Source organism: Nerophis lumbriciformis, linkage group LG21 (assembly GCF_033978685.3).
Source record: "Nerophis lumbriciformis linkage group LG21, RoL_Nlum_v2.1, whole genome shotgun sequence".
NCBI lineage: Eukaryota > Metazoa > Chordata > Actinopteri > Syngnathiformes > Syngnathidae > Nerophis > Nerophis lumbriciformis.
Genome location: NC_084568.2, coordinates 20,680,821 through 20,692,500, shown reverse-complemented (window position 1 = coordinate 20,692,500; position 11,680 = coordinate 20,680,821). Strand labels below are relative to the sequence as shown.

At 40.2% G+C, this 11,680-nt stretch overlaps 1 protein-coding gene across 2 annotated transcripts in view; it reads right to left on the bottom strand.

The window, feature by feature from the left end:
* Positions 1–10,279, bottom strand: part of LOC133621363 (uncharacterized) — an 11,322-nt gene extending 1,043 nt beyond the window's left edge. The window contains exons 1-4 of one of the 2 annotated variants that reach the window (XM_072915571.1): positions 9,818–10,279; positions 7,801–8,019; positions 1,104–1,149; positions 1–1,026 (exon numbers count right to left, since the gene is read on the bottom strand). The exon at positions 1–1,026 is cut by the window's left edge and continues 1,043 nt beyond it. In XM_072915571.1, coding sequence (XP_072771672.1) covers positions 1,124–1,149; positions 7,801–8,019; positions 9,818–9,941 — 369 coding nt within the window. In that variant the 5' untranslated portion in view covers positions 9,942–10,279 and the 3' untranslated portion in view covers positions 1–1,026; positions 1,104–1,123. The remainder of the gene's footprint in view (positions 1,027–1,103; positions 1,150–7,800; positions 8,020–9,817) is intronic. The other variant, XM_061983398.2, reaches the window with a different exon arrangement.
* Between the last annotated feature and the right edge of the window lie 1,401 nt (positions 10,280–11,680).

Below are 11,680 nucleotides of genomic sequence, written 5' to 3'. Positions count from 1 at the left end.
CTGTTAAATATTGACGTTTTACAAAATCTTTACCACAGATTGAACAGTTAAACTGGTTTTCTCCAGTGTGTATTCTCATGTGTTTTTTTAAATACTGTCTTTGGAGAAAATATTTACCACATTCTGAGCAGGAAAAAGATTTTTCTTCAGTGTGTGTTCTCATATGTATTTTCAAATCACTATTTTGTATAAAACCTTTACCACATTCTGAGCAGAAAAAAGTTTTTTCTCCAGTGTGTATTCTTGTGTGTCTAATCATAGCTTGCTTCAGAGAGAATCTTTTACTGCAAACTGAGCACACGAATGGTTTTTCTCCCGTGTGTATTCTCATGTGTACTTTCAAATTTTGACTTTCTGCAAAACCTTTACTACAGATTGAACAGGTGAAAGGTTTTTCTCCAGTGTGTTTTCTCATGTGTATTTTAAGATCACAACGGTATTTACAAGTTTTGTCACAGTGAGAACATTTAAAGCGTGTGTTGTCAGTGTGACATGTCTTGTCGGCTTTAGAGTCTTCATCATCAGTGTCAGGAGAGTGTGACGTTGTGTCGTCACTATCTGATAGTGGCGCTAAGAGCTTGTCTGCTTGTGATCCTCCACAGTGGTCTCCATCAGCTTCTGTTGTTATGTGTTGAGTTGAGCTGCTGCTTGGAGGCTCCACCACTCTCTTCTCCTCACTTTCATCTTTGATCTCATCATCTTCACTCTTCACAATCACACCAATCACTGGGAACTCCTCCGACCATTCAAGATGCTTTCCCTCCTCCCGACTGATGCTCTGTTCCTCCTCTTCCTCTTTAACATGCAGGGTCAGTGGGTATTGTTCTTCCTTTTTTAAGTGGTGGGGCTGTGTCACTTCCTTTTTCTCTTTAATGTTGGGGGTTAGTGCGTCAACATCTCTCTTTTTAAAGTGTGAGGTCGGTGGTGCCTTCTCTTCCTCATGACTGTGGTAGATTTGTAGTTCCTCCTGCTCTATCTTGAAGCTGTCTTCCTGCTGCAGAGGGAGATGATGTTCTTTACAGACGTCTGCAGAACACAAGAAGACAAACACATACTTTAGAAACGTTATTCAGTCACATGAGGCATTCAGAACATTTACGTACATGTACTGAGGAAAACCAAGTTATTTTATGAACTGGCCTGAAATTTCTGTGGGGGACAAAAAAAGACGCTCTTTAAAACATTATTCACAGTAAAATAAAACCAAGGCGGGTGGACTTTTTAGTATGGACGGGCAATATGGCTCAAAACCTACAAATCCCCAAACCAGTGAAGTTGGCACGTTGTGTAATTTGTAAATAAAAACAGAATACAATGATTTGCAAATCATTTTCAGCATATATTCAATTGAATAGACTGCAAAGACAAGATATTTAATGTTCGAACTGAGAAACATATTTTTTTTGTTGCAAATAATCATTAACTTAGAATTTAATGGCAGCAACACATTGCAAAAAAGTTGGCACAGGGGCATTTTTACCACTGTGTTATATGGCCTTTCCTTTTAACAACACTCAGTAAACGTTTGGGAACTGAGGAGACCGATTTTTGAAGCTTTTCAGGTGGAATTATTTCCCATTCTTGCTTGATGTACAGCTTAAAGTTGTTCAGCAGGCTCCGTTGTGGTATTTTAGGCTTCATATTGAGCCACACATTTTCAATGGGAGACAGGTCTGGACTACAGACAGGCCAGTCTAGTACCCGCACTCTTTTACTAAGAAACCACACTGTTGTAACACGTGGCTTGGTATTGTCTTGCTGAAATAAGCAGGGGCGTCCATGATAACGTTGCTTGGATGGCAACATATGTTGCTCCAAAACCTGTATGTACCTTTGAGCATTAATGGTGCCATCACAGATGTGTAAGTTACCCATGCCTTGGGCACTAATACACCCCCATGACATCATAGATGCTGGCTTTCCAACTTTGCGCCTATAACAACCCGGATGGTTCTTTTCCTCTTTGTTCCGGAGGACACAATGTCCACAGTTTCTAAAAACAATTTGAAATGTGAATTCGTCAGACCACAGAACACTTTTACACTTTGCATCAGTCCATCTCAGATGAGCTCGGGCCCAGCGAAGCCGGCGGTGTTTCTGAGGGTATTGTCCTGGGAACAACACCCTCAGGCGGTACTGCATCAAAAACTGACACCAGTGTGCAAAGGATATCACCACATGGGCTCAGGAACACTTCAGAAAAACACTGTCAGTAACTACAGTTTGTCGCTACATCTGTAAGTGCAAGTTAAAACTCTACTATGCAAAGCGAAATCCATTTATCAACAACACCCAAAAATGCCGCCGGCTAAAATGAAAGGCCATGTAACACAGTGGTAAAAATGCCCCTCTGCCAACTTTTTTGCAATGTGTTGCTGCCATTAAATACTAAGTTAAAGATTATTTCCCCCCCAAAAAAATTGAACATTAAATATATTGTCTTTGCAGTACATTCAATTGAATATTAGTTGAAAAGGATTTGCAAATCATTGTAATCTGTTTTTATTTACGAATTACACAACGTGCCAACGGGGGGAAGCACGGTGGAACAGGCGTTAGTACGTGTTAGTACGTGTGCCTCACAATACGAAGGTCCTGGGATCGATCCTGTGCTCGGATCTTTCTGTGTGGAGTTTGCATGTTCTCCCTGTGACTGCGTGGGTTCCCTTCAGGTACTCTGGCATCCTCCCAACTCCAAAGACAGGCACCTGGGGATAGGTTGATTGGCAACACTAAATTGGCCTTAGTGTGTGAATGTGAGTGTGAATGTTGTCCATCTGTGTTGGCCCTGCTATGAGGTGGACGACTTGTCCAGGGTGTACCCAGCTTTCCGCCCGAATGCAGCTGAGATAGGCTCCAGCACCCACTGTGACCCCGTAAGGGACAAGTGGTAGAAAATGGATGGATGGACAACGTGCCAACTTCACTGGTTTTGGGTTTTGTAATATTTACATGATTCCACTTGGCAGTGTCATCAGGAGACATGTAATTAATTTCCACAGTTATGCTGATGACACACAGCTATACATTTCCATGTCTCCTGATGACACAAGATCAAATTATACTCTTTTTAATTGCATTTCAGATATGTCCTGGATAGCAGATATTTGTTTACATCTTAACTAGGACAATACTGAAGTTTTAGTCATTGGCCCTGAGGAAGAAACACACATCAAAACTACAATCATTGTCTTTAACTTCATCACTACAAGTAAAAAAATCTCGGCATTGTTTTCGACTCTGACCATAGTTTTATACCACATATAAAACAACAATTGTTTTTTTATCACTGTAAGAATATAGCCAGAGTTTGCCCAATTCTCTCTCAGGGCAACACGCAGACGCTAATGCATGCTTTTATTACAAGTCGTATAGATAATTGTAATGCCCTGCTTTCTGGTCTTCCTAAAAGATTATTGCATATTTGCAATTACTCCAAAATTCAGTGGCACGTGTCTTGACGAACACCAGAAGGCGGGCTCACATTACACCAGTTTTAAAATCTCTGTATTAGCTCTCTGTGTGTTTCAGGATCAATTTTAAGGTTATTCTTATGGTTTATAAATGTTTTTTATGGTATTGGGCCTTCTTATCTTTCAGATTTGCTTTTACCCTACCAACCTTCACGTGCCCTGAGATCCTGCGGCACTCATCTCCTAATTATTCCAAAAGCCAGGACACAAAGTCACGGGATGGCATCTTTCCACCATTATGGCCCTCGTCTATGGGACAAGCTTGCCGGAGGACCTCAGGGCTGTGGAGAACGTTCATGTTTTAAGAGCAGGCTTAAGACCCACCTTGTTGATTTGGCTTTTACTTAATATTAATTAATGTTATTGGAGTCATTCATACTTTATTTTTTACATTATTAGTTATGCAAGATTTTATTTAGTTATATTAGATTATTTTATATTTACTGTATATTAACTTTTTTCCTTTTTTTTTTTTCTTCATATTTCTTACTTGTATTTTATACTTTATCTCTACTCATGGTTCTTACTATTTTACAGGTTTTATTATTTTTACTTTCTAACGTTCCTCAGAGGGAGCCATCTGCTTCAGGGGTTGTCAGCCTTGCTGTGGGGGCGATTTGTGTCAGCGTCCTAGTGGCCATGGTCTGGTGACCTCCTCTTGCAGATGGCTCCTGTGATAGTGTTTACTCACATATCTCCTCTGTACTCAACCATGCATTAATTTGTTCGTATAGTCGCATATGTGTGTATATGAGTGTGTATGTGACAGACAGACAGTAATTCTGATTGACTTACTGAAGGAACCAATCACAGATCAATCCATAAGTTATTGTACCTAAATCTAGCCAACCACAGAAAGCTCCATGAAGTATAAACCAATCAAAAGCAACCTATGGCGGGTTTTTCGCGTCTTTATTTTCCACACACACACTTCAGTGCAGTGTTGTCAACTTGGCGACTTTCTGACTCAATCTAGAACCTTTCCAACTCCTCTTACTGACTTTCTTTCTCAAAAGCGACAAGCGACAAATCTAGCAACTTTTTTTGGGATGTTTGGAGACATAAAAGTGCGTAACACTCTTAATATCCTCAACGTTGTTATAAGCCTTTTCCTCACAGGCGGTCCTGTCTACTGAGTGTCTGCTCTTGCACAACTTGTACTGAACACACATTTCCTTGCACTTTTAAGTGCAATGACAATTAAGTTCATTCCATTATAGTTAGAGCAGAGAGGAGACCACACCCACTCTGTGCATAGCTCCCGCTGTTTCTGCCTTGGTTGAGATGTAAATGTTTCGTCACTGTCAGGCTTCAAATAAAAACAAACCTATCGTTCATGTTAATGGACCAGTCGATAGATCTGGTTTGTTTGTGAACATCCCAACCTGTCAGTCTTTTGATCAAATTTGACACTCTAACATTTAACAAATGTATAACAAATAAAAATACAACTAAACTAAAATTTATAGAAGAAAATTAATTTACAGTTGTAATTATAATTTTTATTTTTAACTCACACATCTTTTCTTTAAGTTTATGGATTGCAATGCCTTAATTGATACTTATACTATTTGCTCATAATTAATGCAGACTGCTTGTTTTGTATGTGTCTATATAAAAAAATAAACATATGACATTGTTCTGACATGATACAATTGACTTTCTTCTCACCGTGCAAAGCTTCCATCTGCATCGAATCGTATCGCATCGAATCATCCATCCATCCATCCATTTTCTACCGCTTATTCCCTTTGGGGTCGCTGGAGCCTATCTCAGCTACAATCGGGCGGAAGGCAGGGTACACCCTGGACAAGTCGCCACCTCATCGCAGGGCCAACACAGATAGACAGACAACATTCACACTCACATCCACACACTAGGGCCAATTTAGTGTTGCCAATCAACTTATCCCCAGGTGCATGTCTTTGGAAGTGGGAGGAAGCCGGAGTACCCGGAGGGAACCCACGCAGTCACGGGGAGAACATGCAAACTCCACACAGAAAGATCCCGAGCCCGGGATTGAACCCAAGACTACTCAGGACCTTCGTATTGTGAGGCAGATGCACTAATGTGAAGTTTTAATGTTTTAAAAATATTGTTAGTGAAACATATCGTAACCCATGTATCGAGATTCATATCAGATTGCCATTTAAGGTACAGACGCACAGCCCTAACTAAAACGTTCAATTTTAGTGTTTTGTACACAGCCTATCCTAGGCAAGGGTCATGTGGATGACCCTTGCCTAGATCATTCTAGCTGTGTCTGCAAATTTGACAGTGACAATCCAACTAATGCATCCTCAACACAAAGTATCGTCCTTGCTAGCGGCTTACGCAGTTAAACATGTTACACTACACTTTGATTGTTTCATTGATTGATTGATTGATTGATTGATTGATTGATTGAGACTTTTATTAGTAGGTTGCACAGTGAAGTACATATTCCTTACAATTGACCACTAAATGGTAACACCCGAATAAGTTTTTCAACTTGTTTAAGTCGGGGTCCACTTAAATTGATTCATGATACAGATATATACTATCATATATACTATCATCATAATACAGTCATCACACAAGATAATCATCAGGGTGTATACATTGAATTATTTACATTATTTACAATTCGGGGTGTGTGTGTGTGGGGGGGGATTAGGTTTGGTTGTTATCATCAGTCATCAACAATTGAGAACAGAGAAATGGATATTGAAACAGTGTAGGTCTGACTTGGTAGGATATGTACAGCAAGTAGTGGACATAGAGAGAGAGAGAGAGAGAGAGAGAGAGAGAGAGAGAGAGAGAGAGAGAGAGAGAGAGAGAGAGAGAGAGAGAGAGAGAGAGAGAGAGAGATCGAGAGATCAGAAGGCATAAGAAAAGTATCTACATTTGATTGTTTACATTTGATTACCGGTATTAACAATCCGGGGAGGGTCTTAGTTTAGGGTTGAAGTTGCCTGGAGGTGTACTTTAATTGCGGTTTTGAAGGAGGGTAGAGATGCCCTTTCTTTTATACCTGTTGGGACCGCATTCCACATTGATGTGGCATAGAAAGAGAATGAGTTAAGATCTTTGTTAGATCGGAATCTGGGTTTAACGTGGTTAGTGGAGCTCCCCATGGTGTTGTGGTTATGGCGGTCATTTACGTTAAGGAAGTAGTTTGACATGTACTTCGGTATCAGGGAGGTGTAGCGGATTTTATAGACTAGGCTCAGTGCAAGTTGTTTTACTCTGTCCTCCACCCTGAGCCAGCCCACTTTGGAGAAGTGGGTAGGAGTGAGGTGGGATCTGGGGTGGAGGTCTAGAAGTAATCTGACTAGCTTGTTTTGGGATGTTTGGAGTTTAGATTTGAGGGTTTTGGAGGTGCTAGGGTACCAGGAGGTGCATGCGTAATCGAAAAAGGGTTGAACGAGAGTTCCCGCCAGAATCCTCATTGTGCTTTTGTTAACCAGAGAGGAGATTCTATAGAGAAATCTCGTTCGTTGGTTGACCTTTTTGATTACCTTGGTTGCCATTTTATCACAGGAAAGATTAGCCTCTGGAATGGAACCTAGGTAGGTGACCTCATCTTTCCTGGTGATAACAATGTCACCCACTTTAATAGTGAAGTCATTGACTTTCTTAAGGTTGATGTGGGACCCAAACAGGATGGATTCCGTTTTACCCAAGTGTATGGATAGCACACCGTAGGGAGAAATGGTAACTTCAAGCTCTTGGATGTAAACAAAGGTGGGCCAATCGATACATAGAACGACAGTAGCGATATCAAGTATAATGTATAATGTGCAGATGTTTAAGCATCATTGGACACAAACTTGTCAAGGATTTTCGACCTTTTCATCATCTTTCCCTTTGACCACAATGTTTACAAACGTTGTCCTCCACATGATTTGTTCTACACCCACAAATGGTTGAACTTGCACTTACAATCTTGCACAAATAACTCTGCTTTGCTGTGGGCTTTCCTAATATCCGCTGCGAGCTAAACTCTGTTGTAACATACACAGCACCGCACACTCGTCCTGCTCCAGAATTTTGACCGGGCTGAACAGATAATTAGTTTATGTATTTATTTAAAATATATATATCATTATAATTTTTTAGACATTTCCAGGACCTATTTTGGATTTTTTAGAAGATTGTGATATAACTTAAGACATCCCAAGGTCTTAAATTGAAAGGATTAGATTTAAGACTTTACGTCTGTGAGCATGAAGTGATGAAGCCTACTTGGATGAGAGGCCAAACGTCTTCTAAGACAAACTGAACAATCCAGTTGTGATGGATTGAATGCCCTGAGAATAAAATGATATCTTGATGTTGTGCTTACTTGGACTGTGATGACGCTGTGAGGACTTAGGTGGTTTGTTTTCATGGTCTTCAGTCTTCACAGTGAGATCAGTCTCCTCCTGCCCGAGAGGACACTCTCCCTCCTGACTGCTCCACACTTCCTCCTCTTCCTCTTTAATGTGGGATGGCTCTGCCTCCTCCTCTTTTACACAAGGGGGATGTAAATATTCCTCTTTAATGTGCGGGGGCTGCTGGACATCTGTTGGGTAAATAAGTAAATACGAATATTAGAGAATATATATTGTTTTTGACTGACACTGTTAACACAGTGAGATTATTTGTGTTCTTTGTGTGTTGTGTTAAAAGTGTGTAGCTAAACAACCATTAAAAACACAGGAAAGACTTCCTTTTGTCCCAGCCACTAAAATTACTTCTAAATTGGTACAGGGAGTAAAAACAAGCTTGGGAATTTTGTTGGGGGTGGCGGGCATTCTTAACCACTGGTGTAAAGTGTTTTGTAACCATTTTTTTGGATACATGTCCGCCTATTACACCTAAACCTTACCTCTAATTTTAACCATAAACTTGTTATGGTAATTTCCTAACCATAAATTAAATATAATGGAAAATAATAAAACACTTCTCATTCCATAATTACTTAAAACAGTAATACAATGTTTTTGTCATTATACAGAATACTTTTCTATAAGGTCATTTTGTTGGCTGGGCCAAAAGGAACTCTTACAAAACATGTTTTACTAAGTGGTGTTTTTATGGAGTATGTCCATCAACAATTCCTCTTTAGAGCACAGCTCCCACATTCACTTGGAGACCATCTACGACACGCTGAAGGAAAGTCAGACACCTTTATCTTCTTTTAATAAAACAACTGTTGACTACTTTGCCTATTGAAAAATTATTGACAATACATGTTTACCTACTCGGTGGCCTAGTGGTTAGAGTGTCCACCCTGAGATCGGTAGGTGAGTTCAAACCCCGGCCGAGTCATACCAAAGACTATAAATATGGGACCCATTACCTCCCTGCTTGGCACTCAGCATCAAGGGTTGGAATTGGGGGTTAAATCACCAAAAATGATTCCCGGGCACAGCCACCGCTGCAGCCCACTGCTCCCCTCACCTCCCAGGGGGTGATCAAGGGTGATGGGTCAAATGCAGAGAATAATTCACACCTAGTGCGTGTGTGACAATCATTGGTACTTTAACTTTAACTTTCACTTATTGGTGCATGTAGGTCAAAATCAGGAAGTGAAATTAGCCATGAAACTATGAATTATATTGGTTACAATGTCAAATATATTTGGTGACTGTGAGTTTTGTGTTAACATGTTGATACACAATGTTAGAAACTGAGAGGATCGCCAACCTCTCATGTCTGAAACTGTCTCGTTGTTATGAACATTGATTGATTGATTGATTGAAACTTTTATTAGTAGATTGCACAGTGAAGTACATATTCCGTACAATTGACCACTAAATGGTAACACCCGAATAAGTTTTTCAACTTGTTTAAGTCAGGGTCCACTTAAATTGAGTCATGATACAGATATATACTATTTTCATAATACAGTCATCACACAAGATAATCATCACAGTATATAAAATGAATTATTTACATTATTTACAATCCGGGGTGTGGGATATGGAGGGGGGGGGGGGGGGGGGGGGGGGTGTTAAGTTTGGTTGGAATCAACACTTCAGTCATCAACAATTGCATCATCAGAGAAAATGACATTGGAACAGTGTAGGTCTGACTTGGTACATATTCACAGCAAGTATTGGACACAGAGAGAGAGATCAGAAATTATAAGAAAAAGTGACTACATTTGATTGTTTACATTTGATTATTTACAATCCGAAGAGGTATGATGAGGAAGGGAGGGTGTTTATTTAGGGTTGAATATAAAAATAATATAGTAATATAAAAACAAAGCAGTGCATCATCCTCATAAGATAATTAACCTTCCTATATACAATATATTTAAGAATAGTGTTGATAATCAAATATAAACATGTGAGAGTAGGAAGTAAACAAACCTGTTTGCGAAACAATCTGATGATGTTTCCTATAGTAGGCGTCCAGTAGTTGATGTTGTCGCTCCTTCCCCTCGTTTGTTGGACAAAGTTCCTCCTCGTACTCTGCTATCGTTCTCTCGCACATTTTCACACAATCACAACACTTTACACTCACACTTGATCTCTGCTTAGCGATGTGTTGATAACTTCCACGTCTCTTTGTTAGCAGCTAACAAGCTAAGCTAACTAGCAAGGTTAGCTCATTTGCCAGCTAAAATAGTACAGGAAGAAGCATCAAAGTGCGCCAGACTAATGTATCAGAATACAAACAACTGTAAACAATGTTTGCTTCACTAAACGTCATGTATGCACTAATTAAAAATACAGAACTATAATGCCAACGTTTGGGCCTTCTTATCAAACGCCATCTTGCTTTTTCCTCGTTTTTCTTCTTCTTCTTTCAATTTCCAGCAGACCAGTAGAGCACATTTGGCGTGTTGCTGCCCTTCACAGGTTATTCTTCTTCTTTACAGTTTCACGGCAGTGGGCATCCATATGTGTTGCATTACTGTCATCCTCAGTTTTATTTTATAATTACATTAGACTTAGACTTAATTTTATTGTCATTCAAATTTGAGCTTTACAGTACAGATAACAACGAAATTTCGTTGCATTAATTTGTTATAGTGCAGGATAGTCTCCCCTTCAGTGCAGTATTATTCAAAAACTCCCATATTATTTTTGGGGAGTTTTATTGTTGAGATGTGGCACAGCGCAAGGATGGTTGGGTAAATGTCTTTAATTTATGGATAATTCGCTGACGTCACACTTGAACAAAATTCCAAATGGACCGTTTGGAGGAAGTATGAAGGAAGACAAGATCCCTTCCATTTTCAGTGTCTGCAAGATTTATCAGGCTCTTCTGCGTCCCAGTACCCTCAGTCGTTATAGTCAGTCTTTCTATATTATATTTAGTACATTCCATTAAAAATCGTGTTCTACTGTTTCTAATACTCTACATATTCACACATTCCTGTAGGGTGTTTCCCAATTAAAAACAATTTATCATTTAAATAGCTATGCCCAATCCTAATTATGCTCATTATTACTTGGCCTTTCCTTACAGTCCCTCTCCATCTTGGAACCCATGACCTGGTTTTCAACAGAAAACAACTGCCTTCCTTTTTCCTCATTTTCCCAAATTACGTGCCATTGCCCTTTGCCCAATTATGCTTTTGCCTTCCCTCTCAGATAACTTAATGTTTACATCAATCTAATTTGTATTGGTTGCTGTTTTACCATGAATTGATTAACAGATATGTTGATTGGCAACACTAAATTGGCCCGAGTGTGTGAATGTGAGTGTGAATGTTGTCTGTCTATATGTGTTGGCCCTTTGATGAGGTGGCGACTTGTCCAGGGTGTGCACCGCCTTCCGCCCGATTGTAGCTGAAATAGACTCCAGCGCCCCCCGCGACCCCGAAGGGAATAAGCGGTAGAAAATGGATGGATGGATATTTAACGTGGACCCCATACTTGCCAACCCTCCCGGATTTTCCGGGAGACTCCCGAAATTCAGCGCCTCTCCTGAAAACCTCCCGGGACAAATTTTCTCCCAAAAATCTCCCGAAATTCAGGCGGAGCTGGAGGCCACGCCCCCTCCAGCTCCATGCGGACCTGAGTGACGTGTCAACAGACTGTTTTAACGTCCGCTTTCCCACGATATAAACAGCGTGCCTGCCCAATCACGTTATAACTGTAGAATGATCGAGGGCGAGTTGTTGGTTTCTTATGTGGGTTTATTTTTAGGCAGTTTCATTAACGTCCTCCCAGTGCGGTAACAACACACAACAACAGCAGTCACGTTTTCATCTACCTTAAAGC